The 26,607-nt window shown below is 51.7% G+C and overlaps 13 protein-coding genes across 13 annotated transcripts; 10 read left to right on the top strand and 3 right to left on the bottom strand. All coding sequences in view use genetic code 12, as the record gives it.

The window, feature by feature from the left end:
* Positions 1–2,562: 2,562 nt before the first annotated feature.
* NOP14 (snoRNA-binding rRNA-processing protein) lies at positions 2,563–4,821 on the top strand (the record flags this gene model as incomplete). The annotated part of the gene is made up of 1 exon (XM_034158323.1): positions 2,563–4,821. The coding sequence occupies one exon, from the start codon at positions 2,563–2,565 to the stop codon at positions 4,819–4,821; it is 2,259 nt and encodes a 752-aa protein (XP_034009974.1).
* Positions 4,822–5,392: 571 nt separating this feature from the next.
* On the top strand, positions 5,393–7,786 carry DIURU_005349 (uncharacterized protein; the record flags this gene model as incomplete). Its single annotated transcript, XM_034158321.1, has 1 exon — positions 5,393–7,786. One exon carries the CDS (start codon positions 5,393–5,395, stop codon positions 7,784–7,786), a length of 2,394 nt encoding a protein of 797 aa, XP_034009973.1.
* Positions 7,787–8,780: 994 nt separating this feature from the next.
* Positions 8,781–10,196, top strand: JAB1 (COP9 signalosome catalytic subunit; the record flags this gene model as incomplete). Its single annotated transcript, XM_034158320.1, has 1 exon — positions 8,781–10,196. One exon carries the CDS (start codon positions 8,781–8,783, stop codon positions 10,194–10,196), a length of 1,416 nt encoding a protein of 471 aa, XP_034009972.1.
* Positions 10,197–10,759: 563 nt separating this feature from the next.
* Positions 10,760–12,580, top strand: DOT4 (ubiquitin-specific protease; the record flags this gene model as incomplete). The annotated part of the gene is made up of 1 exon (XM_034158319.1): positions 10,760–12,580. One exon carries the CDS (start codon positions 10,760–10,762, stop codon positions 12,578–12,580), a length of 1,821 nt encoding a protein of 606 aa, XP_034009971.1.
* Positions 12,581–12,644: 64 nt separating this feature from the next.
* Positions 12,645–13,268, bottom strand: MOH1 (Moh1p; the record flags this gene model as incomplete). The annotated part of the gene is made up of 1 exon (XM_034158318.1): positions 12,645–13,268. The coding sequence occupies one exon, from the start codon at positions 13,266–13,268 to the stop codon at positions 12,645–12,647; it is 624 nt and encodes a 207-aa protein (XP_034009970.1).
* Positions 13,269–13,832: 564 nt separating this feature from the next.
* DIURU_005345 (mitochondrial 54S ribosomal protein uL22m) lies at positions 13,833–14,669 on the bottom strand (the record flags this gene model as incomplete). The annotated part of the gene is made up of 1 exon (XM_034158317.1): positions 13,833–14,669. The coding sequence occupies one exon, from the start codon at positions 14,667–14,669 to the stop codon at positions 13,833–13,835; it is 837 nt and encodes a 278-aa protein (XP_034009969.1).
* An 808-nt stretch (positions 14,670–15,477) lies between these two features.
* On the bottom strand, positions 15,478–16,170 carry CSH3 (Csh3p; the record flags this gene model as incomplete). The annotated part of the gene is made up of 1 exon (XM_034158316.1): positions 15,478–16,170. The coding sequence occupies one exon, from the start codon at positions 16,168–16,170 to the stop codon at positions 15,478–15,480; it is 693 nt and encodes a 230-aa protein (XP_034009968.1).
* A 599-nt stretch (positions 16,171–16,769) lies between these two features.
* GCN5 (histone acetyltransferase) lies at positions 16,770–18,215 on the top strand (the record flags this gene model as incomplete). Its single annotated transcript, XM_034158315.1, has 1 exon — positions 16,770–18,215. One exon carries the CDS (start codon positions 16,770–16,772, stop codon positions 18,213–18,215), a length of 1,446 nt encoding a protein of 481 aa, XP_034009967.1.
* A 238-nt stretch (positions 18,216–18,453) lies between these two features.
* Positions 18,454–20,703, top strand: IFM1 (translation initiation factor 2; the record flags this gene model as incomplete). Its single annotated transcript, XM_034158314.1, has 1 exon — positions 18,454–20,703. The coding sequence occupies one exon, from the start codon at positions 18,454–18,456 to the stop codon at positions 20,701–20,703; it is 2,250 nt and encodes a 749-aa protein (XP_034009966.1).
* Positions 20,704–21,119: 416 nt separating this feature from the next.
* DIURU_005341 (uncharacterized protein) lies at positions 21,120–21,737 on the top strand (the record flags this gene model as incomplete). Its single annotated transcript, XM_034158313.1, has 1 exon — positions 21,120–21,737. One exon carries the CDS (start codon positions 21,120–21,122, stop codon positions 21,735–21,737), a length of 618 nt encoding a protein of 205 aa, XP_034009965.1.
* Positions 21,738–22,547: 810 nt separating this feature from the next.
* Positions 22,548–23,213, top strand: DIURU_005340 (uncharacterized protein; the record flags this gene model as incomplete). The annotated part of the gene is made up of 1 exon (XM_034158312.1): positions 22,548–23,213. One exon carries the CDS (start codon positions 22,548–22,550, stop codon positions 23,211–23,213), a length of 666 nt encoding a protein of 221 aa, XP_034009964.1.
* A 425-nt stretch (positions 23,214–23,638) lies between these two features.
* DIURU_005339 (uncharacterized protein) lies at positions 23,639–24,847 on the top strand (the record flags this gene model as incomplete). Its single annotated transcript, XM_034158310.1, has 1 exon — positions 23,639–24,847. One exon carries the CDS (start codon positions 23,639–23,641, stop codon positions 24,845–24,847), a length of 1,209 nt encoding a protein of 402 aa, XP_034009963.1.
* A 1,006-nt stretch (positions 24,848–25,853) lies between these two features.
* DIURU_005338 (uncharacterized protein) lies at positions 25,854–26,540 on the top strand (the record flags this gene model as incomplete). Its single annotated transcript, XM_034158309.1, has 1 exon — positions 25,854–26,540. The coding sequence occupies one exon, from the start codon at positions 25,854–25,856 to the stop codon at positions 26,538–26,540; it is 687 nt and encodes a 228-aa protein (XP_034009962.1).
* Between the last annotated feature and the right edge of the window lie 67 nt (positions 26,541–26,607).

The following is a 26,607-nucleotide window of genomic DNA, read 5'->3' as shown; positions in this document are numbered from 1 at the left end:
CCCCCATATCGATAGTGATCAGCGTTGTACGATGGTCGCTGTACCGCTACAGTGGGTGCCTGGGCGGTGCTGCCCTTAATTAGGGGGTAGCGGTCGCTAAGCGTCTATGTCAGGCGTCCGATGTCGCGTCGATGTCGCTACCGTGGTTGGCAAAATGTGACTCTGGCCTAGGGACACTGCTTGTACCCAACCGAGGCTTTCTTGCGGGTTGGGGAAAACAATAGCGGCAATAGCAGCACCACGACGCACCACAAACGCACCCGCTACCCCGCCACAATCGGATAGGCGCCGATGACGCGGTGGCGGAAAATACCGCTGGAGGGGTGCTGAGCCGATGATAGCCGGGCCCTCCCCTTCGACGTGCTTTTGAGGAGCAGTCACAAACGCTGGCAGAAGGCGTGGTGGGGGCGCCCACGAGGCTCACGTCAAAGGTGCAGCGTCCCCCGGCCCTAGCGATATAGGCAGCGGCCCGCCCTCAACGGGGATCGGCTCCGCTCCAGTATTTGGCGGGGGGTTTACTGAGCCACCGCCAAGGAGCCGCCAGGGAAGTTTCGCCATGCTTGTCTGCAGAGATTGCCGACGGGCCGTGGGAGATTTTGTCCCGATTGGGTTAACCTTATGAATCGGCAGGGCCTACGTCTATCACCCGATGCCTACACCGGCAGCTTCTTATTATTGGCCGCCTGGCAGCCCACCACGCTGTGGTCAACACCAGGCTCCTAGTCCGTTTCATTTAGCCCTGCGTGGCTGAGAACAATGCGTAGACGGTCTCATTATCTTCCCAAACAACAACTCGATGCGACAAGAACATATTGTTTCTCGCTTGCTGCCGGCAGACTAAAAATACCCCCTACTCCAGCCACAAGTTTATCCGGCCACTAGGTCCAATACCAGCTGCACCTGGCCGTGTAAACTTGATTGTCTTTCTGGTAAAAATTCGACAAGCATTCCCCTAGTTTGTGGTTATTTCTCAACGTGGCCGGGGTAGGGACCCTGGCAACGCCCGACGGAAATCTCCTGCTTTGCCCTGGGTCGCCTCTGGCTATTGTCCTGTTCGTCATTACCGTAAGGAAACATTAGCCGAGCCCTCATCCTTCACCAAGGTGACGTGCCAATCCCCGAGGGTGTCTCAAAGGAATAAACAACGCTTTGTGGACTTGTACACAATATCCTTGTGAGGTTTAAGGTTTTGCTGAGCATGCTCCATCTCTCAGCTTTTGTGTATGCCTGGTTGCGCATGCCTGACCGTGCCCGTAGGTGGGTGGGTGTCGCCTTGTCGGCTGCGTTTGTGGCCGCCGGCCGCAGCTATTGTTTATTATTTCACCCGCTATTCATCTAAGGGTCTAAAGCCGCCAATAATAATGGTGACACAGGTTGTGATTGCAATACTTTAGTCGATGCCAGACAATTATTAGCGGGCTTGGCCCAACATTCTCGACATCAGCCCACCACTGCCAATGGCGGTGTATGTCGAATGGCTTACCTAACCCTACTTGTTGTTGTTTAGAAAATTAACGCTAGCTGGCGCTGGCGCTGGGAATACGGGGGGATTCGAGAGTTTACGGTGGATGCGTGGAATGTGTCGCGGGCGCCCCCACGCCCGGTGACGTCAGGAAGCTCATTAGGTTGTGGTCACCGCCTAAGGGCACCCACACCCCCAAGACAAAACGTTACCGCCCCACGAAACAAGCAGGTCGACCCCGGGGATGAAGGGAGTTAAGCAGCGAGGCTTATCCCGCTCACGAGTGTCGGCAGCCTGCTAATTCCGTGTCGGCGATTGTCACAAGAGAAATAAGGTCCACACCTCAATCCACAACACTTCCCCAACACCTGGTGGTGTAAGCCAAGGCTGATGGTGGCATTACCGCCAAACCAAAGACGCGGAACTCCCCGTTTCTAAAAAAGAAAAAAAAAAAAAAAAGCTTAGCTTTTTGGCGATCATGGCAAACTATCTTTAGCCGTTCAAGATAATAAAGTTGGAGGTGTCGCCCCTGGGTGGTCAATAGGCCTGGAACAGGAAGCAGAAAAAAAAAGCAAGGGGAGGTGTTTCTAGACCCGGAAGACAATCACCGGCTATTCGCGTGGTACAGATGCCGACAGCGACAAGCCCGTCGTATTTCCTGGAGGGGGACAGTAATAATTGGTATACGTTATCGGGAAGGGCCGCTTATTAAGTATTCGCACCAAAAGTGGAGCTTAGTAAACCATAGTAGTGACGCTTAGTCAGAGCACAGCCAGGCTTAAAAGCGTTTAACTAAATTGGACTAACCCAGGATAATTTACAAATAGCTTACAAATCATTGCATTTAATGGTGGTGTCGTCGTTAGTGTTATCTAATGAAACATCAGCTATGATATACTACATATAGAACCAATTCTGAGAGTTGTCATTGTTGAAGTCGAAGTAAGTTTAAATTAACAGCTCAACTACCACCTTCATTAAACTCAGAATATCAAATGGTTACGCCATCCCATCTCATTCTTCGTCCGCTCTGGTGTCCCCCCCACCATCTATCTCATCGCGCGCGGGGCCATCGCTACCACATCGCTCCAACACACTAAATGGCCGGGTCCCAGCTCAAGCTGTTAAAAGCAGCGCTCGCCAAGGAGGGGCTCATCGGGGCTCAGAAGAAGAAGAAGCTGAGCGACAAGCGCCGCAGTGACACGGAGAAGGTCATCAGAGGCATCCGCGATGAGTACAACCGGTTCGACCAGAACGTCAACCGCACCAAGCGCGACGTCCTGGTGATTGCCGGCGGCCAGTTCGTCAAAGAAGGCAGTGACCAGCATAACGATGTCCTGAGACGGAAAGGCGCCATCCAGCGCACCCTCAAGTCGCAGTACGAGCTTGAGCGGAAGCAGAAGGGGAAGCAAGGGGGGCTCATTGACCGTCGTTTTGGCGAAAAGCACAAGGGGTTGCTGGAGGAAGAACGCATGCTTGAAAGATATCGTCGGGAACGGGCTAAGGAAGCGAAGAAACGGGTGTTTTCGTTAGAACTGGACGACGAAGGCGCCGATGACGATGAAGGGTTTATCTTGACCCACGCCGGTAAACCTTTGGCCGTCGACGATGACGACGATAACATCCCTTTGAAACACCCCAACGAAGAAGATATGGTTGAAGCCGCTCCCACTAAGCGCAAGCTGAAACGTGAAGTGATGAATGAGATTATCGCTAAATCTAAGTTCTACAAGAAACAGAGACAAGATGCTCATGCCCAACAACAAGAGGAGATCATGGACTTAGACGATGAGTTTGAAGATGTCATGGACGCAGTGAGAGAGTCGCAACCGGCTAAACCTCAATTCTCGCTGAAGCTGGAAGAGGATATCGCCTACGACCAGAGAGTGAGGGAATTGACTTACGACCGCCGTGCGGCTCCTGCTGACGCTACTGAAACCGAAGAAGAGATTAAGAAGAAGGAAGAAGAGCGGTGGAAGAAGTTGGTGGCGGCCCGAGAGGCACGTATGACTGCTCGTGACGCTGAAGGTGACGACTTGGATGACTACTGGCACCAGCTGCTGGACGACGAAGAAGGTGAAGAAATTGACGGTGAAAAAGGCGAAGACGGTGATGATGAAGATGGTGAAGGTAGCGGTCGTTTCAGCCGCAAACCGTTGGCGGTGGCGATGCCGTCTCTGCTTAAAGACTTCCCCGAAGAGAATGTCGGCGAGTTTATTGGCCAAGTAGCTAAGGCATACGCGCCTCACTTGGCTGAAGGCAACAAGCAGTTGATGGACAACTTTGTCGCGCTTTTATTTGAGTATACCGTGGCCCACCCACAACACGCTGAAGTGACAATCCCTCAACTTCGTAAATTGGCTCTGAAGTATAATGAGGAGTTAGTCACTCGAGTACGCAATGAAATCAACACTATACGCGACCACTTGTTGCTGGGAGACGTTTCCGGTGCTGACATCTTCTACTTTGTGGCCATTGGTCTCATCTTCTCCACCTCGGACCACTACCATCTCGTAGTGACTCCCGCGGTGATTATGATCAACGAGTACCTTGCCTCGCTTACTAAAGAGCTGTCGTTGGCTCAGGTGTACATTGGTGTCGCTCTAGTCGATATCTACCTCCAATACCAGCGTCTTTCCAAACGGTATAGTCCCGAAGTGGTTCGTTTCATGGCATTGGCGTTGAGCCGTCTCGTACCTGAACCGCTGAAAGTGGACGGCAGCGAGCTGACAGAGCTGAATCTCGGTGCTAAGCCACCCAAGAAACCCGTCACTGCGCCGCTTTCTCTCTCAGCATTGCCTAAAGGGGACGTTGACCTCCGATACCCGGTGCTCCTCAAACTCATCAAACAAGTGGGCCAAATCACCGACTTGTGGCGAGATCTTGGGGTGCTTCTTGACATTGGCGATGCCCTCGGTCCCTGGGTGAACCACACCGCTAAATACTACGCTGGCGCTAACCCAGAAGTCGCTTCCACTGCCACCATGGTGGGTAAGCTTACTGAGGCCGCCAGACGCGACCGCAAGCCGTTGACGTTACAGTACCACCGCGCCATCGCCATCCCCACCTACGCGCCTGCTTTCGACGAAAACTTCAACCCCAACAAGCACTACGACAACAACGTCCACCGGGCCGAGTTGAACAAGTTGCGCCACACGTTGAAGAAGGAACGCAAGCAAACGCTCAAGGATATCCGCCAAGAACAGAAGTTCATCGCGGGGGAGAAGATCAAGGAGACGAAGCAATTCTACGACGACTACCACAAGAAGATGTCGAACATCATCAACTCGATCCAGACGACAGAGGGGAGGGAGAAGAACGAGTACGACCGCGAAAGAAAGCGCCGGAAACAAGGTTAGGGAGAATAGGCATAGACGATATAGAATACACATTTTTAAGGATATTGACGAGAGTAATACGTTTGTTATCCCACTCGCACAGAGCTAACAAATGAAGTTAAAGGAGTGGTTAAAGATAGTGGTTGTTGAGAGTCGGGAGCTTTTGATGACAGGTAATCTTCGATTTACATTACTGTCAAGTACATTTTTGATTTCGAAAAGTCACTAGACGTCGAAGCTTTGGCATTATTTCTGCTCCTGCCTCATACTCTAATTGCACCTGCGTGCGACAATTTGTTAGCCCGTGCAACAGTCGCACAAAACTGGTCCTGTCATATCCACAATTTTAAACACCAGAGCCATTTAATCGTCAGCAATTGACAACCACATCGGAGAATGATTACCCCACCATAATCTTTATCAATTATTATATCAGATGATGACGCTTCAGCTAAGTTTGGAAAACATTTACCCATATATTCCCACTACTCTTTCAGTAGGTTGCTGGTCCTGCACTGAGGTGTCGTGCGATCGTACCGTCCAACTCTACCACCACCACCACCACCACCACTTTCCTCAGACAAAACCTGCCATGGCGGACTCGCTTGCGCGGCTAGGCTCGATGTTCGAGCAGGCCAAGGACCTCACCATCGAAGCGGCGATGCTGGCGTCAGCTCGGCTCCTGGAAACACCGCAATCGTTGCGTCCCCAGGAGATCTCCACCCTCCTCAATTCTCGAAGTGACCGCGATATCGTCGCCGGGATGAAGTGTGTGGTCCTGCTTATATCTCGAGGCGAAGACGGGCTCCCCTATTTTGCTGATGTGGTGAAGAACGTCACCACCCACAACCAACACATCCGCAATTTGGTGCTTGTGTACTTGACTCGGTATGCCGAAGTGGAACCCGATATTGCCTTGCTATCGATCAACCTGATCCAGAAACTGCTTAACGATACTAACCCCATCCATCGCTCCCGTCTGATTAGACTGCTTGCCGGTATTCGCATTGCTCTGATCCTCCCTATCCTTGTGCTTAGTATCAAGAGAACGCTGTCAGATCCGTCACCAGTGGTGCGTACAGCTTCCGCAGTGGCTATTGGACAAATATACGTCGATGATGACCCGCTGGCACTGCAATTGCTTGAGTTATTGGCACGTTTACTTGCAGACTCGCTGACCCAAGTGGTGGCGGCAGCGGTGCGGACATTCCACCATATCCATCATGATATCGACGATGATGGCTGGAGATACATCCACGGCAATTTCAGACGGATATGTCGTCTTTTACCTCAATTTGACGAGTGGACCCAAGTGGTGGCCATTGAATTGGGTACCGCATACTGTCGCCGGTTTTTGCCTCAACCGACGCTCACATTGGCTACGGGTGAAGTGATCAACTTACCGCAATATTACCATACTTTCAGTGACTATACCGTCGACTTTGACCACGATCTCCAGCTATTTTTGCTGGCCTTGAAGCCGTTGGCTCATACCAACTCTGATGCTGTACTTTTGGCCGCTACACGCAGTTTGCTCAATTTAGCTCCCCCTTCGACGTTAGTGAGCTACAAGTACCATCTTGCTTTGACTCGAGCAGCGACGGCAGCGCAACTGTCGCAGTTTCAGTTCGTCGCGCTTGAGCTCATTGCCCGCATCTGTCGCCTCGACTACTCCGTGTTTTCTGAACGCTTCCGCTACTTCTTTGTGTTCCCCAACGATAGCGACTCAGTCGCGAGTGCTAAGCTTGCGATATTGACGACATTGTCGGCTAATCCCAATATCATCAAGTACATCGTTGAGGAACTCAAACACTACGCCCTCCACTATAACAACGACGTGGTAGCTGATGCTTCCATCAGAGCATTGGGAAGCTGCTGCCAGGTGCTGGAGGAGTGGAATAACCACATCTTAGCGTGGGCGTTGCGTCAAGTACAACGCACCTCGGGATCATTACTCAACCAATTGTTGAATGTGGTGCGGCTTGCGTTACACCATAAGATGACGGTGGCTTCAGAAGATCCTAAGGTGAAATCAGAGATTGTGCTGACCCTCTACAAATTGCTGTTGCTCCTCCAAGGAGACATGGAAGGTGAGGCTAAGGCGACGATGATTTGGATGATTGGCGACATGACTGTATACACCAAGAATCAAATTGGTCCCGATGTGCTTCGCCAACAAATTGCTACTTTTGCTGATCAACTGGAAGATGTTAGATACCAACTTTTGATGTTGGCGGCTAAGGTATTCCTGTTTGAGTTGGACCGCCTCACCGATGAGATTGACGATACTGAAGAGCTTCAACGACAATTAGACGACAACCGCATCCACAACATGTTCAAGCACGTGCTCTACCTTGCCAAGTACGATAACAGCTATGACACCAGAGACCGGGCTCGAATGATTGATGTCCTTCTCAATCGCGGACCTCAGGAACTGAAGTTAGCGTCGTTATTCTTACAAGTACCCAAGCCGTTCCCTGAAGCGGATATTGGTGCCAAAGGCGACCAGCATGTTGACGATTACATCACTACTGTGCCTGACTGGGCTGACCCCGCTACGCTTCCTGACTCCTCCGTTCGTGAAGAGATCCCCGTGGTGGAGAACCAAATTACCAGTTTCGCTGGCCAAGGTGATAAACGCAAACTGCCATCTCCTGGACCGCTTACCGGGATATCTCTGGCCGATGTGCGTCCTCCTCCAGCCCCCTTACCTCCTATGGATAAGGGTAACGGCAACCACACTGGGTATAAGCTCCAGTCGCTTGACGAGTTCTTCGGCAGTGACGACGACGAAAGCGAGAGCGAAGAGGGAAGCAGTGAGGACAGTGGCCTCAGCAGCAGTGACGAGGAGGAGGACGATGAAGAGGATGATGATGACGAAGAAGAAGAAGATGATGATGACAGTCACAGTTCGGACGAGTCGGAGCGTGGAGCGGTGGATGCGCTTAGCTCCGACGACGACGACGACAGCGACGCCTCGGTGTAATGCCCTTTTATAGATAATAATCGCCCAGCCCGCGAGCGCTCATCCTACAGTTGCCACGGCTCCCCGAGGTTGAGAGCCAGTTCCCTACACAGCCAACTCCCTATAATACTCTAGCCACAATCGGCACGGCCCGCGCCACGGGCGGTGATTGGCGAATGTCTCCTTCGTTCTCTAGGCATGACGATAATAAATCGTCGCCGACGCAAGCGTCAGCAAGAGCACATAGCAGCAAGACATTCTATTATCGCATCGGGGACTCCGATCCTCCCGGTTTGTGGCATTTCATTCCCCGCGAAGACACGCGCGGGCTAAGGCGCCAGCAAACATTTACTTGGTGGAGACAACCACTGGCCGAGGACGTTCGCTGCGTCAAGCGTGGCGGCTATTGCCATGGATAGCTAAGATAGCACTCATATCTATCATTGTAAAGAGTATCAGGGGAAGATTACTGGCCTATAGAGGTTTGTATTGGTGGCTGTTGCTACTGCGAAATTTACGATTTTTTTAAGAGGAAGTTGAGCATTTTTCGAGGCAATTTTTGGTAGCCGTGAATTGCTAATCCCGGTAGTCATTGCATGAGGACAGACAGTAGCTCCGGCCAAGCCTGTGAGATTACACTATAGCAATGGACGGTGACCCCACCAACAACACCAGTTGGGAGTGATTACCGAGTCTTGGCGTATTTTATCGCTAAAAAGCCATTAAGCTGGATGCTGCCGGCACCCACCTCGCTTGGGGCTTTTGTCCTTAATGGTATCGGGTTGCACTGCGTCAGCATAATGTCGGATGCTAGGGCTAGAGCGATGAGGCTAGAAAATTACTTTGGGAGACATTTATAGTGAGACTGTAAGCCTGTTTGCGGGGCGCAAGATGTGCCTGTGAAATGAAATGCCTTCCCAAACGGGAGCGACTATCTCCCAGAATGATAGTCATTGAGAGTGCGAAACATCAGTGCTGCAATAGACCACGATCGTTACCAACGCCACTTCCAACAATGCTGTGTCGAGACCTATGCGACGTGTTTGCCCACAACAACGCGGTCAACACTGAAGTGTATGCTTTAGACGAGCACGACCGACCTCGTGCTCAAGCCAGTGGCACCGACAAGCCCGACTTCTGGCGGATGCCGCAAATGTCTCCCAGAGTAGCCAACCGCCCGTGGCGGCTGGACCCGGACTATTTCCAAAAAGTGTACATCAGTGGGCTTGCCGTGGCCAAAATGGCGATCCACGCCAAGAGTGGAGGCAATTTGGAGGTGATGGGGATGCTTACGGGTAAAATTATCCCCCATGGCATTGTGGTGATGGATGTCTACCAATTGCCAGTGGAGGGCACGGAGACGCGTGTAAACGCTCAGGCGGAAGGTTACGAGTATATGGTCCAGTTCTCTGAGTTGCTGAAGGAAGTAGGCGGGCGCAGTGAGCACATTGTTGGCTGGTACCATACTCACCCAGGCTACGGGTGCTGGCTCTCAGGGATCGATGTGAACACCCAGGCATTGCAACAAGGGTTCCAGGACCCTTATTTAGCAATTGTGGTTGACCCCCACCAGAGTTCAAAGCAAAATAAAGTGGAAATCGGTGCTTTCCGTACCTACCCTGAAGGGCACAAGCCGAAGAAGGAAGAACAGCTGAAGCTTTCTCAGAAGGATTTACCCGCGAATAAGCGTAAGGATTTCGGTACTCATGCGGACCGCTACTACTCGCTTGCCATCGAGATCTTCCACTCCTCCGCCGACGATATCGTTATCCCCACTCTTTTGGCGTCAGAAGATAACAATTTGACCCACTTAACGACGCTGCTTGCTGACACCACTGAAGGTACTGCACTTGAAGTTAAGGATGACCATTTAAACCGCATTGGCGAGCTCACCCGCAACATCGCTGCTGCCGATATCCTGGTGAGAGATGTCCGCAACAAACAGTACATGCGCAAGTTTCTGCAACAGTTCCAGCTGCTTGCCAACAAGCGCATTGTCAGAGAAGACCGTGGGTGTCCTTGGATTCACCAGGGGGTTGATGATAGCGATGATGACGGGCGCGACGTTATCATGGGCGACGACATTGCCGACGACGAGAGCGATTTGGAGCGCAAAAGTTACCACATGAGCGATGGCGATGACGCGGTGCTGATGGACCTGAACCTGGCGTTTGACGATATGGAGGACGAGCAGTCACCGAGAGAAGTGCTGCTTCGCCGTGAAGTGCTGAAGCGGCTGTTGCGCAAACGTCCGTTGGAGAACCAGCTGGCAATGGCTAGAGCAATGGCACGAGCGGTGAAGGATCAGAATGTCCAGATTAATGAGAATAAGCTCTTTGGTCCCGCGATTAAGCTGGCCAACCGAGCCATCGCTAAGCGTGAAGCCCAAGAGTTGATGACTTTACTGGTCCAACAATCACTCTTCGGGTAAACCCGAAAGGAACCTAACTATTATTGGGCTGGTCCCAAATAGTGCATCTAGTTTGGTAATTAAAAACAGAGCTGTAAAAGGTGTAAGGAATACGGAAGGTAAGCTGGTGTCTGATTACACTAGCTCTATATGCACTCCACAACCTACCAAATATATATATACACGCGTCATGATACATTCTGAGTAAGGTAGTGCGTGTGGTGGCATCCTAAAAAAAAAAAACTAGCCAGGGCACACAACCGTTGATCCATCGCAGAAAACTTTTTTTTCCGCATCTCCCCTCCCCCCTCTCCACACTCTCCGGCCGTGCATACACTGTTTCCCCCCGGTCGAGCGTATTTTGTGGTGATCTTTTTCGGGGCATGTCCAACCCCGTTGTCAACCGGTTTTTGAGCCACCCGCTCTCGTTTGTGCCTGCGAAGCGCCGCGAGAGCGAGCAGCAAACGCCGGCGAGCGCCGCCTGTGTGGTGTTGTCGCTGGGTGCCGGCGGTGCGACCGCCGCGGGCGCCGGCGCCGCCGCGCCCTCGACTACAACTAACACCACCACCCCCGCCACCCCGGCGATGAAGCGGCCTAAACTGATGGCCGAGGCCGTCAAGGCGTACACGGGACGACGCTTTGGCGCCCAGCTGCCGCCGAAAAAGCCTACCCTCGAGCGGATCCCGACGCCGCTGCTCGACGAAGTCGACGACGACGAAGACCCCCTGGGCGACTCGCACTACGAGCTGGCGGACGAGGCGGCGCTGCCGACGCCCGCTACCAGCGACGGCGACGTGACTAGTGGTGACGGCGCCGATTCTAGTGGCGAGGGCGACGCCGCCAGCGGCGATGAGTCCGATGCCAGCGATGGCGCCATCGGCGATGTCGGCGCGCGCGCCGAAGAAGAAGACCTTGGCGAAGACTTAGGCGAAGACCTTGGCGAAGACTTAGGTGAAGACTTAGGTGAAGAAGTCGGTGAAGAAATAGGCGAAGAGGCGCTGTCGGAGGATGCCGACTTCAACGAAGAAGAAGCGGCGACGCTGCCCCTGCCCCTGCCGCTGGCGCTGCCACTGGCGCTGCCGCTGACGCTGGAAGACCCCGACGGCGACATCGCCCAGCTCCAGCGCGATTTGCGCGAAGAACAGGCGGCGGCCGAAGCGCAAGAAAAACACCAGACGCCGCCGACACTGCCGGAAGCTGATGCCGACAGCAAGCCGGCACCGGTGACGGCCGACCTCGGCCAGTACTACAACATCGGCGAGTGGGACGACGACCAGGGCAGCTACAGCACCCGGATCTACAAGAACTGGCGCGAGATGCTGGATAAACACCCCGTGGGGCTCATCAACCACGGGGTGACGTGCTACATGAACACCGCCATCCAGACGTTAATCCACATCCCTGCCCTCCAGCACTATCTCAACGATATTTGCACCGATAGTATCGACGGGTTCCTAAAGCCGAAACTGGTGCTGCATACGCTAGCCGAGCTCAGCCGCCGGTTATGGGGGCTCGACGCTCAGAGAAGACACAAGTACATCAACCCCAAAAAGATGATTGCGCGCTTGGACGACATCAACTGTATGATGAGCCAGTGGCAGCAAGAGGACTCGCACGAGTATCTCATGCTGCTTATGCTGAGGCTCCAGGAAGACCTGACGCCTAAGGGAGCTAAGCTCAATACGCTGATCATCTACGACATCTTTGGCGGGCTGTTAACCCAGAAGATCACCTGTTTGCAGTGTAACAACGTGCTGGAGACCGAGCAGGAGATGTACGACTTGCTGCTTGGCTTCAACCGGAAGAAGACGGCTAAGTATACCGTCGACAGACTGATCAAGGAATACTTCAGTAACGAGCTCATCAAGCCCGACCGCAAAGACGCTCAGCTGGGATACATGTGCGACCACTGCCACCAACGCACCCAGGCCAACAAAGTGAGCCACATCAAGCGGGCGCCCGAGACGTTGGTCGTCCACTTGAAGCGGTTCAAGTTCGACGGCAACTCGCTGCTGAAGGTGAAGCAGCTGATGAAGTACCCGGAGTACCTCGACCTCACCCAGTACACGGTGGAGCCGCACGCGCCCACTAAATACCGCCTCGTGCTGGTGATTGTCCACGAAGGGCGCCTGCTCTCTTCCGGCCACTACGTGTGCCACACCCGCCAGCCCGACGGCAGCTGGTGCACGTACGACGACGAGTTCTTGAATAAGATCCCCGACGCGGTGGCGTTGACCGACGTCGGCGCCTACGTGCTCGTGTACACTAAGCTTACTCCCAAGCCGGCAGCCACTGCCGACACTCCCGGCGCCGCGGCCACTGCCGGCGCCGGCACCAAGCGCGCCGCCGCCGCCGACACTAACAACGGCGGCCGCAAACAGCGCAAACGGCATAAAAAACACTAGATGGAATATTTATAGACGTAAACATCATCGCCCGTTCATTAGTTATGTTTTACTAGCCCAATAGTCACCCGTCGACAAGCACTTCGTCGTCCAGCATCGAAGCGTCGCCCTTTTTGAGCATCCCCCGGCGCACCATGTTGGCGTAGCTGTTGACGCCGTGGTAGCCGTGGCCGAGGGTGGCCAGGTCGCGGCGCCAGTAAGGGCAGCGCGGCAGGGCGTCGCTCGAACTGGCACTGGCGAGGCGCGGTCGCTGGTGGCCTAAGTTGAACAGCACCTTGCGCGAGGTGCGGTTGACCATGGCGCGGTCGACCAACTCCTTGGTGGAGCTGGGGTCCTTAAGAAAATTAATGTAGGCGTTTTCAATGACAAACTTGCCCTCCTTGTACTCTTCTTCGGGGATATACGCCTTCTTATAGTACCAGCCAAGGGGCAGCTCGCAGGTGTGGCAGCGCACTTTGTGGATCTGGTACACCCCCGTGCGCATGTGGGACTCGTGCAAGTGGAGGTAGAACTCGTAGTTGATCAAGTCCAGCACGAGGAATGCCTTGCCCGTCTGCCCCAGAAACCCGTCCAGAATCACGAGCTTCAGGTGGCACAAGTGGGTGAGGCACTGCTTGCACGTGATCACCCTCTCGCCGTCCCCGTCGTACTTGGCGTCGTCAAAGAACTGGTTGTAGCGGAGACCCATCCCCAAACGATGCCCTCGAAAACGATTAAATGGTTATTGAGGTGTGCGAGGGAGAAAAAGCTTGCAAGGGGAGTGTCGAGTGGTGGTGTTTTCCCCCCTCCCGAGTCCGGCGGTGGCCTCCCTATATATGCTCGCGCCTGCAGTTAGCCTGATGGCATACGCAACCCCATGGTCACGAGGGCTCCTGGCGGCTGCCTGATACCACCCTCCCGGGAGGTTGCCACGGGGCGTTAAACAAAGAAACCGCCGGCAGCAGCTAGCGACAGAATTATTATAGTTAACAGAACGTAATCTACGGAGGCTAGGACAACGGTTAACCGAATAGAGAGTGTGACCCTTAAGCTATTAGTTGCCGTAGGGGGTGGTGTGCGTAAGGAAAGGTGCGCTGCCATTTAAGGGGGTTATTCCCGGGGCACATTCGCAGGCAATCACCGTTGGCGGCACCGCGATGCCGAAAGTGGGTCGTGAGGCCGCCTTACATTGTGGCGGGCGACACCGCAACCGCAAAATAATGACGTTTATCGCTTAGGGGTTAATTTAGTCTATATACACACACCACTCGTTTTACCACTTGTAGTACCCGCGGACCTTCAAGTTGAGCGGCTGGTTGTCCAAGAACATCCGCGGCTTCGCCTGCTGCTGGGCTTGCTGGCGCTCCCACTGGCGGCGGAGCTTGGTCTGCTCGCTCTTAAGCACCGCCTTGACGTGGACGTACGGGTGACTAATCACCCCGGTGCGCCCGCGGCCTTTGGCGTCGAGCCGCTTGCGCCATTGCCCGTCGCTCCCCACCCACAACGCGTGGATGTACATCAGCTCCGGCGCCAACCCGATCTGCTCCAGCTGCTCCAACCCACGCTTCAACAACTGTTCCACCTCGGTCAGCATCTTCTTGGGGTTAAAGTGCAACTGGTTGATCGCCTGCTTCACCCCCATCCCGCGCACAAACCGGTTCACTTGGGTCGCCTTCTTCATCAGCGATTTAAGCCGGTACAGCAGCACGTACACCAGCGGCTCAAGCACGTCGATCTCTTCCTCAGTCAACAGCACTTTATAGGTAGCGCCCTCGTGTTGCACCACTTGGTGGTTTTTAAAGAACCCGTTGGCGGCGACGTTGGCGTTGAACAACGCCCGCTTCAACGGCGTGATAAACTTCAGCGCCTCCACCTGGGCGGCGAGTGCCTGTTCGTGTTTGTAAGCCTGTAAATCGGCGTCGTCCTTAACCGCGGGGGCGCCCTCACTGGCGTCGGCGCCTTCACCTCCAGCCAGCAGCAGCGACGGCGTCGCCACCGGCTCGGGCGTCGCCCCCTCGGTGACCTCGCCAAACAAACTGGCCCGAGCCACCGCCGACGTGTGGAAGCGTGCCGGGCGTGCCCAGCCCATACCCACGATCCGCTTCAACATGGTTGTGAAAAACTTTCGCGCGAAGAGTCGACTCGCGCCTGTTGAAGGTGTTTAATCGTGAGAAAGTGTTTTAAAACAAGTGTGAGAAATGCTAGCCTAGCGTAGAATTTTGGTCGAAATTGAGTGACTGAATCATGGCTTTGTAGTAATTGCCAATGATGACATGGTGTCACTTCGCAGAGCTTAATAGTAGAGCCATCAATGCCACTACCTTCCTTCGATAATTCACTAGTGAATCACACATCAGCTGATATATCAGCTGATAGATCAAATGTCACATTAAAGCGTCATTTGCTCTGTTTGTCGAAACCATGTCGATTCAACGCCATCGTCTACACATTATTTCGTCACATGCTGTCTATTATCTATGCATCATCGTAGCCCGCCAACGATTGGTCTCTGGGACGGTTGGGGAGGGGGTAGGCGTAGGGAATGGGCTCGCCGTCAGCATACCAGTACTTTCTTCTCAAGGGGGTGGCCAAAAGCAACACGGGCGCCGACAACCCAAGCAACACCGAAAAGAAGAAGTGGGGCTTGGTGTGAGCGTGGTATCTGGCCCACTAGCAGGTTAGTATCAAATGAAAGAAAGGACATTTGCAGTGGAACATACTCTCAAGGGCTGTTTGTAGTACAGAGGGTAGTCACCCCAGACCTTTTCAGTAGACATGGTGAAGGTAATAGTGGTTTTTTCGTCTCTTCATTGGTGGACCGAGCGCGCATGGTAGCGCTGCGCGTACTAAACATACTAACTGAACATCACTACTGAAAATTATCTTATTGATCATTTATATTACTATCTATATAGTGTTTAGGCTCTCTTCTTGGCCGACTTCTTGGCGGTGCCCGTCAGCTTCGCCTCGCCTGCAGGCAGTTTCAGCTTCAGTTTCAGCTTCAGCTTCTTCTTATCCTTCGCTTCATTAGCGACGTCTTCCGCCGCCAATTCGTTCACTTCGGCTTGTTGTTGCGCTTCCTTCTCTTGTTCGGCATAGAACTTTCTTTTAAGGTCACGGTCCTCAAGCTCAGCATAGTACAACCCCCCTTGCAACACCAACACCCCCAAAAGGATCACCGCCACCATCACCTGAGACGCGGCCATGACGTTGAGACCTGTGTTTTGGTCGACTTCACCCCAGTTACCGGAGATACACGAGTTGATCCCCGTTCTCAAGTTGGTGAGGTACACGACGATCGACAACATCACCAACGCCAACGTCCCGTACTCAAAGTACTGGGACTCGGGGTCGGGCTTGTACAACTTGATGAAACACCCGATGAGACCCAAGCCCATCACCGCGTGAAACACGTAGTGGACGAAGGGAGGGGTGTTGGCCCACATCTGGTAGTGGCGAAGGGTCAGGTCGAACGCGTCGGTGTTGTACCGGTAGAGCGTCTCCACCGAGTACGGCCAATTGCCGTAGATGACACCAAGCCCGAAACACACCGCACCAACAATGAGAGTGGTGCCCACGGGGATGAGGTCTTTGTAGGTTACTTTCGCCATTTGCCTGGTGTGAAGGAGTCGCCGCCGATGGGTTCAAGTACGGAGGTTTTTTTCTAGCTATGAGCGCGAACGCCGCACGGTGGGGAAGCCCCGTTTTCCCCTCGCCACCAAAAACGCCTTGGCCCAATTTGGAGGCGTTAAGCGAGGTTTTATCATATGATAGACAGGTAGGAGGATTGGGTTATAGATGGTGGTGACACCGGTGTATTATGGTGTTTGTTTCACATCGATAAGTGTCCCACGTGGTGGTTTAAAAGGGTGGCGACCGGAGTTGATGACCACCTAAAGTGAGCGCCCCGCTCATTCATCGCCTGACGTGAGCGCTGATGTAAGCGCTTACCAAAGCAAATAGAGGTGGGGTGAAAATGGGGGAGCTGCGGCACGGATGTTTTTTCTCTCGCTCTCAGCCCTTGACTGAAATCGCGCTCTACACCTACGACTTAGCCGTCGCTGTGCTTTTCCCTTGCCGCTGTGCTGTTACCCTCAGGTCTGTGCCTTGTGTTGCAATTTCCTAAAACCCACTCCAACCTTGGATTTCCCACTACCCACTAGTGTTTGTGCCTTTTTCACCTTCCACCCCCATCACATAATAACTTAATATGACCGACCGGAAACGGCTGTTATCTGAAGACGATGAAGACGACGACGACGTGCCATTGAACAAGAAAGCTCGGCTTGATGAAGAGGCTCGCATTAAAAAGGAAATGGAGGCAGAAGCGGAGCTGTCACCGGCCAAACCCGAACTGCTGCTGCCCGCTGTCGACAACGATGGTGACGACGATGACGACGACGACAATGACGAAAACGGCGATCTGAAACTGAAGTCAGCTGACGTCAAGGTGAAGGACGAAGACGACGACGATGAAGATAATGAAGATAACGACGATGACGAGAAGGATAAGGAGGATGAAGACGATGATGACGATGAAGAGGATAAAAAACGTACTACCACTTTCGACGTTGGTGGTGATACTTACACGTTCAAAGAGCGACCACTGGTGATTGAAGAGAAGGAAGGAAAAATCGAGTTTCGCGTGGTCAACAACGATAACACTCGCGATAACTTAATCGTGCTTACTGGCCTCAAAAACATCTTTAAGAAGCAGTTACCGGAAATGCCGCGAGAGTGCATTACTCGTTTAGTCTACGACCGACTGCATTTGAGTATGGCGGTGGTGAGAAAACCGTGTACTGTCGTTGGTGGCATCACCTACCGACCGTTCAACAACCGTGGGTTTGCCGAAATCGTGTTTTGTGCCATCTCCTCCACCGAACAGGTGCGGGGTTATGGGGCACATCTCATGAACCATTTGAAGGATTATGTGCGGGCCACCAGTCCCATCAAGTACTTTTTGACCTATGCCGATAACTACGCCATCGGCTACTTCAAGAAGCAAGGCTTCACCAAGGAAATCACCCTCGAAAAGCTGGTGTGGATGGGGTACATCAAGGACTACGAAGGTGGTACGTTGATGCAGTGCGAAATGCTCCCCTCGACCATGCGCTACCTCGACTCGCTGAAGGTGCTCTTGTTGCAGCGGGCTGCCATCGAGAAGAAGATCAAGATGCGGCTGAAAAGTCATGTCGTTCGCCCGGGGCTCCTGGTGTTCAAGACCAACAAAGGAGCATCGATTAAACCCGAAGATATCCCGGGGCTTCTCGAGGCCGGGTGGCTGGAGGAGATGGACCGATTGGCGCAAAAGCCGAAACGAGGGCCGCATTATAACTTCATGGTGCAGTTGTTTGCTGAGATGAACAACCACCCGTCGGCGTGGCCATTCGCTCTGCCAGTGAATAAGGAAGAAGTCACTGACTACTATGACGTCATCAAGGAGCCCATGGACCTCAGCACCATGGAGCTGAAGTTGGAAAACGACAAGTACGAACTGTTTGAACAGTTTTTGTACGACGCTCGCCTTATTTTCAACAACTGTCGTGCCTATAATGGTGAGAATACTACCTATTATAAGAATGCCACTAAACTTGAGAAGTTCTTGAACAACAAGATCAAGGAGGCTCCCGAGTACGCCCAATATGTTGAGTGAGACATCAACTATACTAGTGAGACATCGAGACTAGCTTCATACAATCGAGACCGTAGCTACTAATATCACGCGAATATCACTTAAATGTAGGAAATAAGTATTCCACATGTTTTTTATACAACTACATAAAAGAGGGCTCCTTTTTTATATTCCTGGTCTTTTAATTTTCGCTATTTACCGATTAGCCGCGATGATCACGCTCGGTCCTTATCGCGAGCCGCACGTTATTTCATTCCCCATGATGCGACCAGGGCCGAGTATCGTCAGGGGCCTCCGGGCGTACTCCATCCTCAAGGACCTCCCTAAAGTGGCTCCTGTGAGTGGTCAGGATGCGGGGAAAAAGCCCGCTAATCGGTTTGCCGATATGTTCAACAAGAAGCCCGGTCCCAAGCCTAATGGCGGCGCTGGAAATGGAAAGCCCAAGAACCGGGGGCAAAATAACCATAATAACCAGCATAAAAAGCCCAACCAACCGACAAATGAAGCTAAGCCTAAGCTGGCAGCTGAAGTGGAGCGGGAACGGGCGGAAAAGTACGCGGCGATGAAGGAAAAGATGAAGGCGAAAGTGGCGCCTACCACCCCCAAACAGTCTGCCAATAAGCAGCAAAAGTCTTCAAAATCGAATAAACTGACTGTGGAACCAGTGAAGCTTAAATTGCCGCTGTTTATCTCAGTTTCCAACCTCGCCAACGTGATGCAAGTGCCGTTAAACGACGTGTTTGCCAAACTTGAAGGGCTTGGATTTGAGAAGATGCATCACAATTTTATTCTCGATAAGGAGAACGCGTCGTTGGTGGCTGACGAATACAATTTCGAGGTGATTTTCTCAGATAAGCTGAGTGACGATTTATTCCCGGCCCCCGTCAATGAAAAGCTTTTAAAGCCGAGACCGCCAGTGGTGACGATTATGGGTCATGTTGACCATGGTAAGACGACAATTTTGGACTTTTTACGGAAAACTCTGGTTATTGACCAAGAGTTTGGTGGTATCACTCAACACATCGGGGCGTTTCTGGTGATTACCCCTCAATCGAAGAAGAAGATTACGTTCCTCGATACTCCCGGGCACGCTGCCTTCTTGAAGATGCGTGAACGTGGGGCTATTTGTACCGATATTGTCATCTTGGTGGTGGCCGGTGATGATCTGGTAATGCCGCAAACGGTAGAGGCCATCAAGCACGCTAAGAAGCTGGGGGTTCCCATTATCGTCGCTGTAAACAAGTGTGATAAGCCGGGGCTCAAGATCCAAAAAGTGTTTGGTGATTTAGCTCACCATGGAATTGACGTCGAAGACTACGGTGGTGACACTCAGTGTGTACAAGTGAGTGGTAAGACCGGGCTCAACATGGATAAGCTCGAAGAGGCAGTGGTGACGCTTGCTGAGATGAGCGACTTACAAGCGGAACCGCTGGGAGTGCCTGCTGAAGGGTGGGTGATTGAGCTGGAGATCCAAAAGGGGTTCGGCGCTGTGGCCACGGTGTTAGTTCGTCGGGGTACGGTAAAGAACGGTGATGTCATGGTTGCTGGTAAAACTTACTGTAAAGTGAGAGGGATGAAGGATGAACACGGTAAGCCCGTTAAAGCTGCTGGACCGTCTACTCCTATACAAATGTGGGGGTGGAAAGAAGTACCAGAAAGTGGTGAAGCCATCATCCAGGCCAAAAACGAACTGACAGCGAAGAAAGTGATTGCTTACCGGGAAACTCGTCACAAAGAGATCCAAGCGTTACGGGAAATTGAAGAGATTAACTCTAAACGTCAACTGGAACTTGACCAATTGAAAAAGCAGGAAAAGATCAACCAGATGAAGATGGCGGGGCTCGACACTCTGGAGCTTGAACAGGAAACAGCCCTGACGGTTAAGACGTGCCACTACATCGTCAAGGCGGATGTGTTTGGGCTGGCGGAAGCCATCAGGGAATCAGTCGACGGTCTCGGTAACGACGAAGAGATCACTGCTAAGGTGGTTCGTTGCGAAGCCGGGGCTCCCACCGATCTGGATATCGAGCTTGCGAAGACTTTGGGCGCCACTATCTTCACCTTTAACATCGCTACTCCGAAACCCATTGCCTTGCGGGCTGAACAGGACGGCGTCAAGATCTCGGAGCACAATATCATTTACCGGTTGATTGAAGAAGTCACCGAAGAATTGCAACTGCACTTGGCTCCCACCATCGAAATCAAGGTGCTGGCTCAAGCCTCAATCAAGGGGGTGTTCGAACTTGGAGGTAAGAATAAGAAGACGGTGAAGGTTGCTGGTTGTAAAGTGAATAAGGGTGCCATCAAACGGACACTGGATGTGAGAGTGGTGCGTAATGGTGACGTCATTTACGAAGGCCACTTGTCGTCGTTGAAGCACGTCAAGGACGATATCGAGGAGGCGAAAAAGGGGAACGAGTGTGGGTTGTCGTTTAAGAACTGGGACGACTTCAAAGAAGGCGATGTGGTCGAGGTATACGAAAAGATCGAGCATAAACGGTACTTGTAAATAGCTGTACAAATATATATATCAAGAATTTTGAGGAACGTGTTTGCATTTCATTGCCACAACAGCATTATGTCACAGTTGAGTCTATGCTCATATTTGACGATACTTCATTGGCCATCAGCACCAATCACGAAGTTAGAATTATAGTTTCAGTCTTGATTCGAGATCACTCTTCACATTAGTCGTCTTCTGTCTCTTTAAACTTCGCATGATCACCAGCATCATTGTTTAAGCTTTAGACTAATCGATGAAATTTAGGGGTTTTGGGAAAGGATAACATCATCAGAAGTGAATAGTCTTCGGCATATAAAAATGGAGGCTGCCAGCTGGTATACCATATCTCCATGTCCAGACTCATCGTTGGAAGTTGCCATAAGGTATTCTCCATTGGCACCGCTGTATCTGATTCTCCAGCAATGCAAGCGTCTCTAGCTAGGTCACTTCCTCTGCTTCCAACAGAGAAGGACCGTCAACGTGTGGTTAAGTTTTTCAACAGATTTGACGGCTTACGGGCCCAGGAAAATGCTGCTGTGAGACAAGTTGCATTAGTATCTTTGAGCACCGTTATTCAAATTTATGAACGGTACCCACAATTTTCCCAAAGCAGTGATCTTGTGAAGAGTTTGGTGAACAAAATGGATGTCAAATTTTCACGAAAACTCCGTGACTTATTTACTCGATATCGGCAACAGCTCACCCTCGATCTCACTATTGGCGGTCAACTGATATTATTATCCGAGATGATTGCAAAAGAGTTAGCATTGAAGCTTGATCGAGTGCAGTATCTCAAGCGGGTGTTCAGCAATACAGTGACACTCAATGCGGAGGACCAGCGTCAAGTTGATGAAGCGTTTCTCGAACTCGATGATTATTTAGGGTCCTTCAGCAACGACTACCAGGAGAAGTTGGATATGCTCGAGTCCGATTGTTTTGCGGGCACCAGCATCGACTCGGTGCTCGTTTTGCCTCAGGGATTTATGTTCATATTGAAACCGGGATACGCCCCTGAGGAGTTATTCATTGGGTATGAGTGATTCGTCGTGATTTTCGGAAATGAGGGGCAACTATTCCATACCGACAAGTGACATCATCGACACGGTATGTAATTGGGTTTGTGACATGTTTCAGTGATGCCCCTCTCGTATTTGTTGCATAGTGCCTTGACGAAAACACTGCCCATATTTATAAATAGTTGGAATACGAGACTATAGAATTTACAGGCACTAGTCATGATGTGTAGATCTCCATGGTTGAATTGTCCAAAACGCGAGTGCCTACTCACATAATACCATGGGAGGCACAGTTTTTTTATAATAGAGTACCGCCAAGCACGGCTATCTACGATCGTTACTTGTTTCTTGCGCATCACAAGCGCATCAGACGCGGTGGGTACCTACATCGCGAATGCAGGTGCATTTTAAGGTTGTTCACTACACGTGAACATTTGAGCGCGTCGCTCCTCGCGGGATCTATGCTAGTGCTTTTTGCACCCGTGCCGTAAGCCGCACCACGGCGATCGACATCCACAAAGAGATAGTGTCTGATTTCGATCGGGGGCACAAATTGAGAGGCAACAAAAGTAACCAAAACTGAACATAATAGGTACACTAGTGGGAAATCCATCCAGAACACGAAGAACGTGGGTTAAGCTATCTTCAATGTCCCATTTGTTTGCAGGTCGTATTGGACTGTTTTTCATTCCTCGAGATGGTTCAAAATCGACGTCACCAAACATTTCTCATAGGGCGAGACCACGATCGATACTCCGCTTAAGCCAAAGATTTCGGGTATAAATAGAGGTGTAGATTCCTCCAGTATCCCTCATCAATCTCTACAGAACAACAATGGTTTCCACTGCCTCGATCCTTCCTTTGAACACCCTCCTCGTCACCGCCTTGCTTGCTGGTGCTGCCACTGCTGAAGGCACCACCCACCAGCCCGTGATCTACGCCACTTCGACCACTGGCAACGCGCAACGGTCGTTGTTGGAAGAAATCGAAAATGAAAGCCGTCCCAAGTGGAAGCGTGATGCTCTCAGATTGCCCAAGTTTGCCATTCCTAAGTTTGGGGGTAAGAAGACCCCTACTGGTTCGGCCCCGGCTTCGACTGGCAAGAAGATTGCCAAGAAGGTCGGTGGATTGATCCCTGGTTTGGCTTTGACGCTCCCGGGCTTGTTCGGTGACGATGCCAGTGATGATGTTGATGCCGTGTACTTCGCCTACGACATCAACGACAACCCGACTAGCTTGAGTCTTGGCAACGGTCACCAAGTGCAATTGAAGGGTAAGGACGACAACCCTCTCTCGTTCTTCACCTTCACCTTGCCCGAAAACACCCAATTCGTTATTGACGCTTACAAGTCGTACGACGATCAGCACTGGGATGTCTACGTTGCTGGTGGCTCTGGCCACATTGTGGGGTCTTGCCACGCTGACGGTGACGCCGTGCAAAAGGTTTCCAACACCGTGGCGAGAGCGATTGTCTGTTCGGTCGACACCTCGCTTAACTGAACGCCTGGTTCGACTCTGGTCGTAGCGACCACTTTTATACCCTGATTTTGTTTATCTGATGTATCCAATGTAAGCGCTGTACTAATTGGAATCCGACTTGTAGACTTGTAGCGCCAGAACAATCAGAAATCAGAAGATCTTGCTCGATTGGGATCGAGACTAATTCACGGTCGGGCCACGTCATCGATCTCTCCAGTGACTGGTATTCGATTTGTATTGGTATTTCACTCTGAACAGCGAGCATCAGTAAATCGTAGCGTAATGGCGGCAGTAATCGAATCAAATGAAACCTAGATACTTTTGATCGTAAATAGATGGTCACGAAAGCATAACTTCAACAATTGTCTCTTTGTTCAATTCGAATATCAGCATCATCGTTGGCCAACTAAAACCCCACCAGGGGGCATCGCGGTGCGGCGCACGACATGTCATCTCACGATGAGTATTCGCTGGACGAAGAGGACTTCGTAGGCGGGGGGCAAGTGACCCTTGGCTTTGTCGATGTTCCCTTGGCTGAGATCAAAGCCGACGATGACCCTGTCACCGTCGAAGACACGTTTATCGGCGGCGAGCCCATCTGGCTCCACCCGGAGCTGAAGCCCGCCGACCGCAGCCTCCACTGCGACAACTGCAAGCAAAAGATGGCGCTTTTGCTCCAGGCATTTGCTCCCTTGGACGGCAAGGACTACGACCGGGTGATCTACGTGTTCGCCTGCAAAAACCTGGCGCAATGCTCGCGTCAGAAGGGGTCGGTGAAGGCGATCAGAGGGGTGCTGAAAGACCCCGCCAGAGTGGTACAAATCAAGCAACAGTTGAAGCAGCAGTTGGACAAGCAAATGGATGCCAAGTTGAAGCTTGAGCCGAAGCCGTTTGCCAACCCTTTCGGGGGTAATGCCCTGGCGTCGCTGAACCCGTTCGCGGCTAAGGCTAACCCTTTTGCCAAGGATGTCAAGCAAGAAACGGCTACCGAGGCAGTGGAAAGGCCCGATGAACAAGCAGGGGAAGCGGCAGCGGTCAACAACGTCGCTGACGCCCTGTTTTCGGGGTACCCTGGCTTCTTGGTGTACACGGAACCGGAAAAGCTTAAACGGATCCAGGATGAGCCTGAACTCGAAAAGTACCGTCACTTAATCGAAGAAATGGACGAACCAGAGGAACTGTCATCGAAAAAGGGCGGTCGTCGCGACCTGACGTCGTCGAACGGCCCCGTGCTCGACCCGCAAACGCTGAAGATTCTGAACATGCTTGACGACAAGTACTTTGAAAACTTTACCAATACCGTCAACCATAACCCGGGACAAGTTTTGCGGTACGATTTGGGCGGTCACCCGCTCCTCTACAACGGTAAGGATGACGTGGCTAAGAAATTCATTCTGGCGTCGGGTGAGACTTTGATCCCTAACCCTGGCTACAACCCCCTGAGCACTCGCCAATTTGAGTTACAGCTCATGCCCAAGGCGATCATGGACTTGGAAGACGTGGCGCTGAAGCAAGTCACCGACATCTTGAACGGGATGCTGTGGGGTACGATTATCGTGGCTACTGATGTCGAGGACTTTATGCCTCACTTCGACGACCATCACGTCGGCTACATCGACGAGTGGTGCGGTGTCCAATGGGAAGAACTGACTTAGAACAGAAAAGACTCTGAGGGAGTATGGAATTGAGAGTGTATAGGAAGCTTATAAACAGGATTATTACTCTGATGTAGGCATTGTCGATGACAATATGAATGGCAGTACAATAGACTATTCAACGTGTACTTTTGCCAATATTAACTTTCAATGGCACATTCTCTTGATTTTATAAACGGGCAAATGTCCTGGATATAAGCCGTCGTCAAGTTGACGAGAGAACAATGACGAAGCATACCCCTCGTCAATGTTACGCCAATTCTAATGAAAAATACATCGCGTGACGTCTCGTGGAAGATAGACACATACTAAATCGTTACACAAACAGCACTTCGCTTTTGAGTCAAGTCTGGCGTTAATGTCGGCATAGTTGGTCGATCTGATGATCCTGACCGTTGGACTTGACAGATTACGTGATACGGCATTGATGGTATGAAAAGCCGAGCCTTATAGCCGGCTACCTGGTTGTCTGGGTTACCACTAGTTCATCATTCTTAGGACTAGAAAAATAATTGTTCGAGCCTGGAATGGTTGAATAAAAGATGGACAAGTACCCCATAAGATACTACCACCCAGCAGCCTCTCACTTTCTCATCATTTGTAATGACCACGAAAGAACACCATCCCTCCGCGAGAGTACCTATATGATAGCCCGAAATCAGCAGTTCACGAAACGATGGCACTCTCTGTTGACGTGCCATAATGCATATCGGTGGCATTGACGACAAAGGGGACGCGTAGAGACGGTCAGTGAGGCCGACCATTACTATCCTCAATTCAATACCACTCTCAATCATAGTACCTCAATTGCATCCATTAACAGAAGAATGACGCGAAATCAACCACTTTTGGGGCCTAAATGGTCATCATTTGGTACATCTTTGACATTTTCGTGTCGCAGATCGAATTTCTTAGACTTGCAGGGAGGGGTAGAGGGCATTGTTCACACTCAAATATATAGGCTGGTGGCTTCCTTGTAGGCGTCGTCGTAGAATCAGACCACATCATGGTCAAGCTCTCGCCTCAGCTCAAAATATGTTACGGGAACATGGGTACGGTCAAATTCACCGGTTCATCATCGAAACTTACGGAAGTGATCGCCCTGTTGGCCACCGTCACCGACCGCCATAAGTTGGTTGATTTCCTCAAGGAGTTCTACAAACTTGCCCAGGCACACCTGGCGGAAAAGTTCGCCATTTACAAGACGATTATCGATAGCATCAACGCTTTTGTCGTCAAGCTTGCGGTGTTTGACTTCCAAATGGCAAAAAACCTCCAAAAGAAGATTGTCGAGTGCAACAACGCATGGGCAGCTGAAGACGATCGCCTCACTGAAGAGGTTCATCGGAATATACAGCACGAGACGGTGGCACTCACGTTGGAGTTTCTCAAGCTGGAGGCGTACGAGAAAGCGCAGGCCAATCGCAAGAGAACTTTCACCAAGTTTCGGGAGATCCTCGAGCGTGAGTCAGATGATCGCTTGACCAAGCTCCGCCGAAAGCTTGACCGCTTGATTGAGCGGCTGTTGCAAGACTGGACGTGGAAAGAAGAGACATTTAAGATCGACGCCACCCAGTTGGCGGCGACGAAACTTGAAGACTCCTGCGTTGGGTCGGTGGTGTTCCCGCCTCAACACATTGTCTTCTACTGTGAAACCCGCCGAGGTCCTCACCGGTGTATTGTGAAATACTGAATTTGGTAGGGGGTGTACCTGGTGCCTGGTGCATGGGGGGATCACAGAGGACCGCAGGGTGAATAAT

This window comes from Diutina rugosa (assembly GCF_008704595.1).
Source record: "Diutina rugosa strain CBS 613 chromosome Unknown scaffold11_size279379, whole genome shotgun sequence".
NCBI lineage: Eukaryota > Fungi > Ascomycota > Pichiomycetes > Serinales > Debaryomycetaceae > Diutina > Diutina rugosa.
Note: the sequence above shows the minus strand (reverse complement) of the source record. Positions and strands in the feature narration are given on the sequence as shown.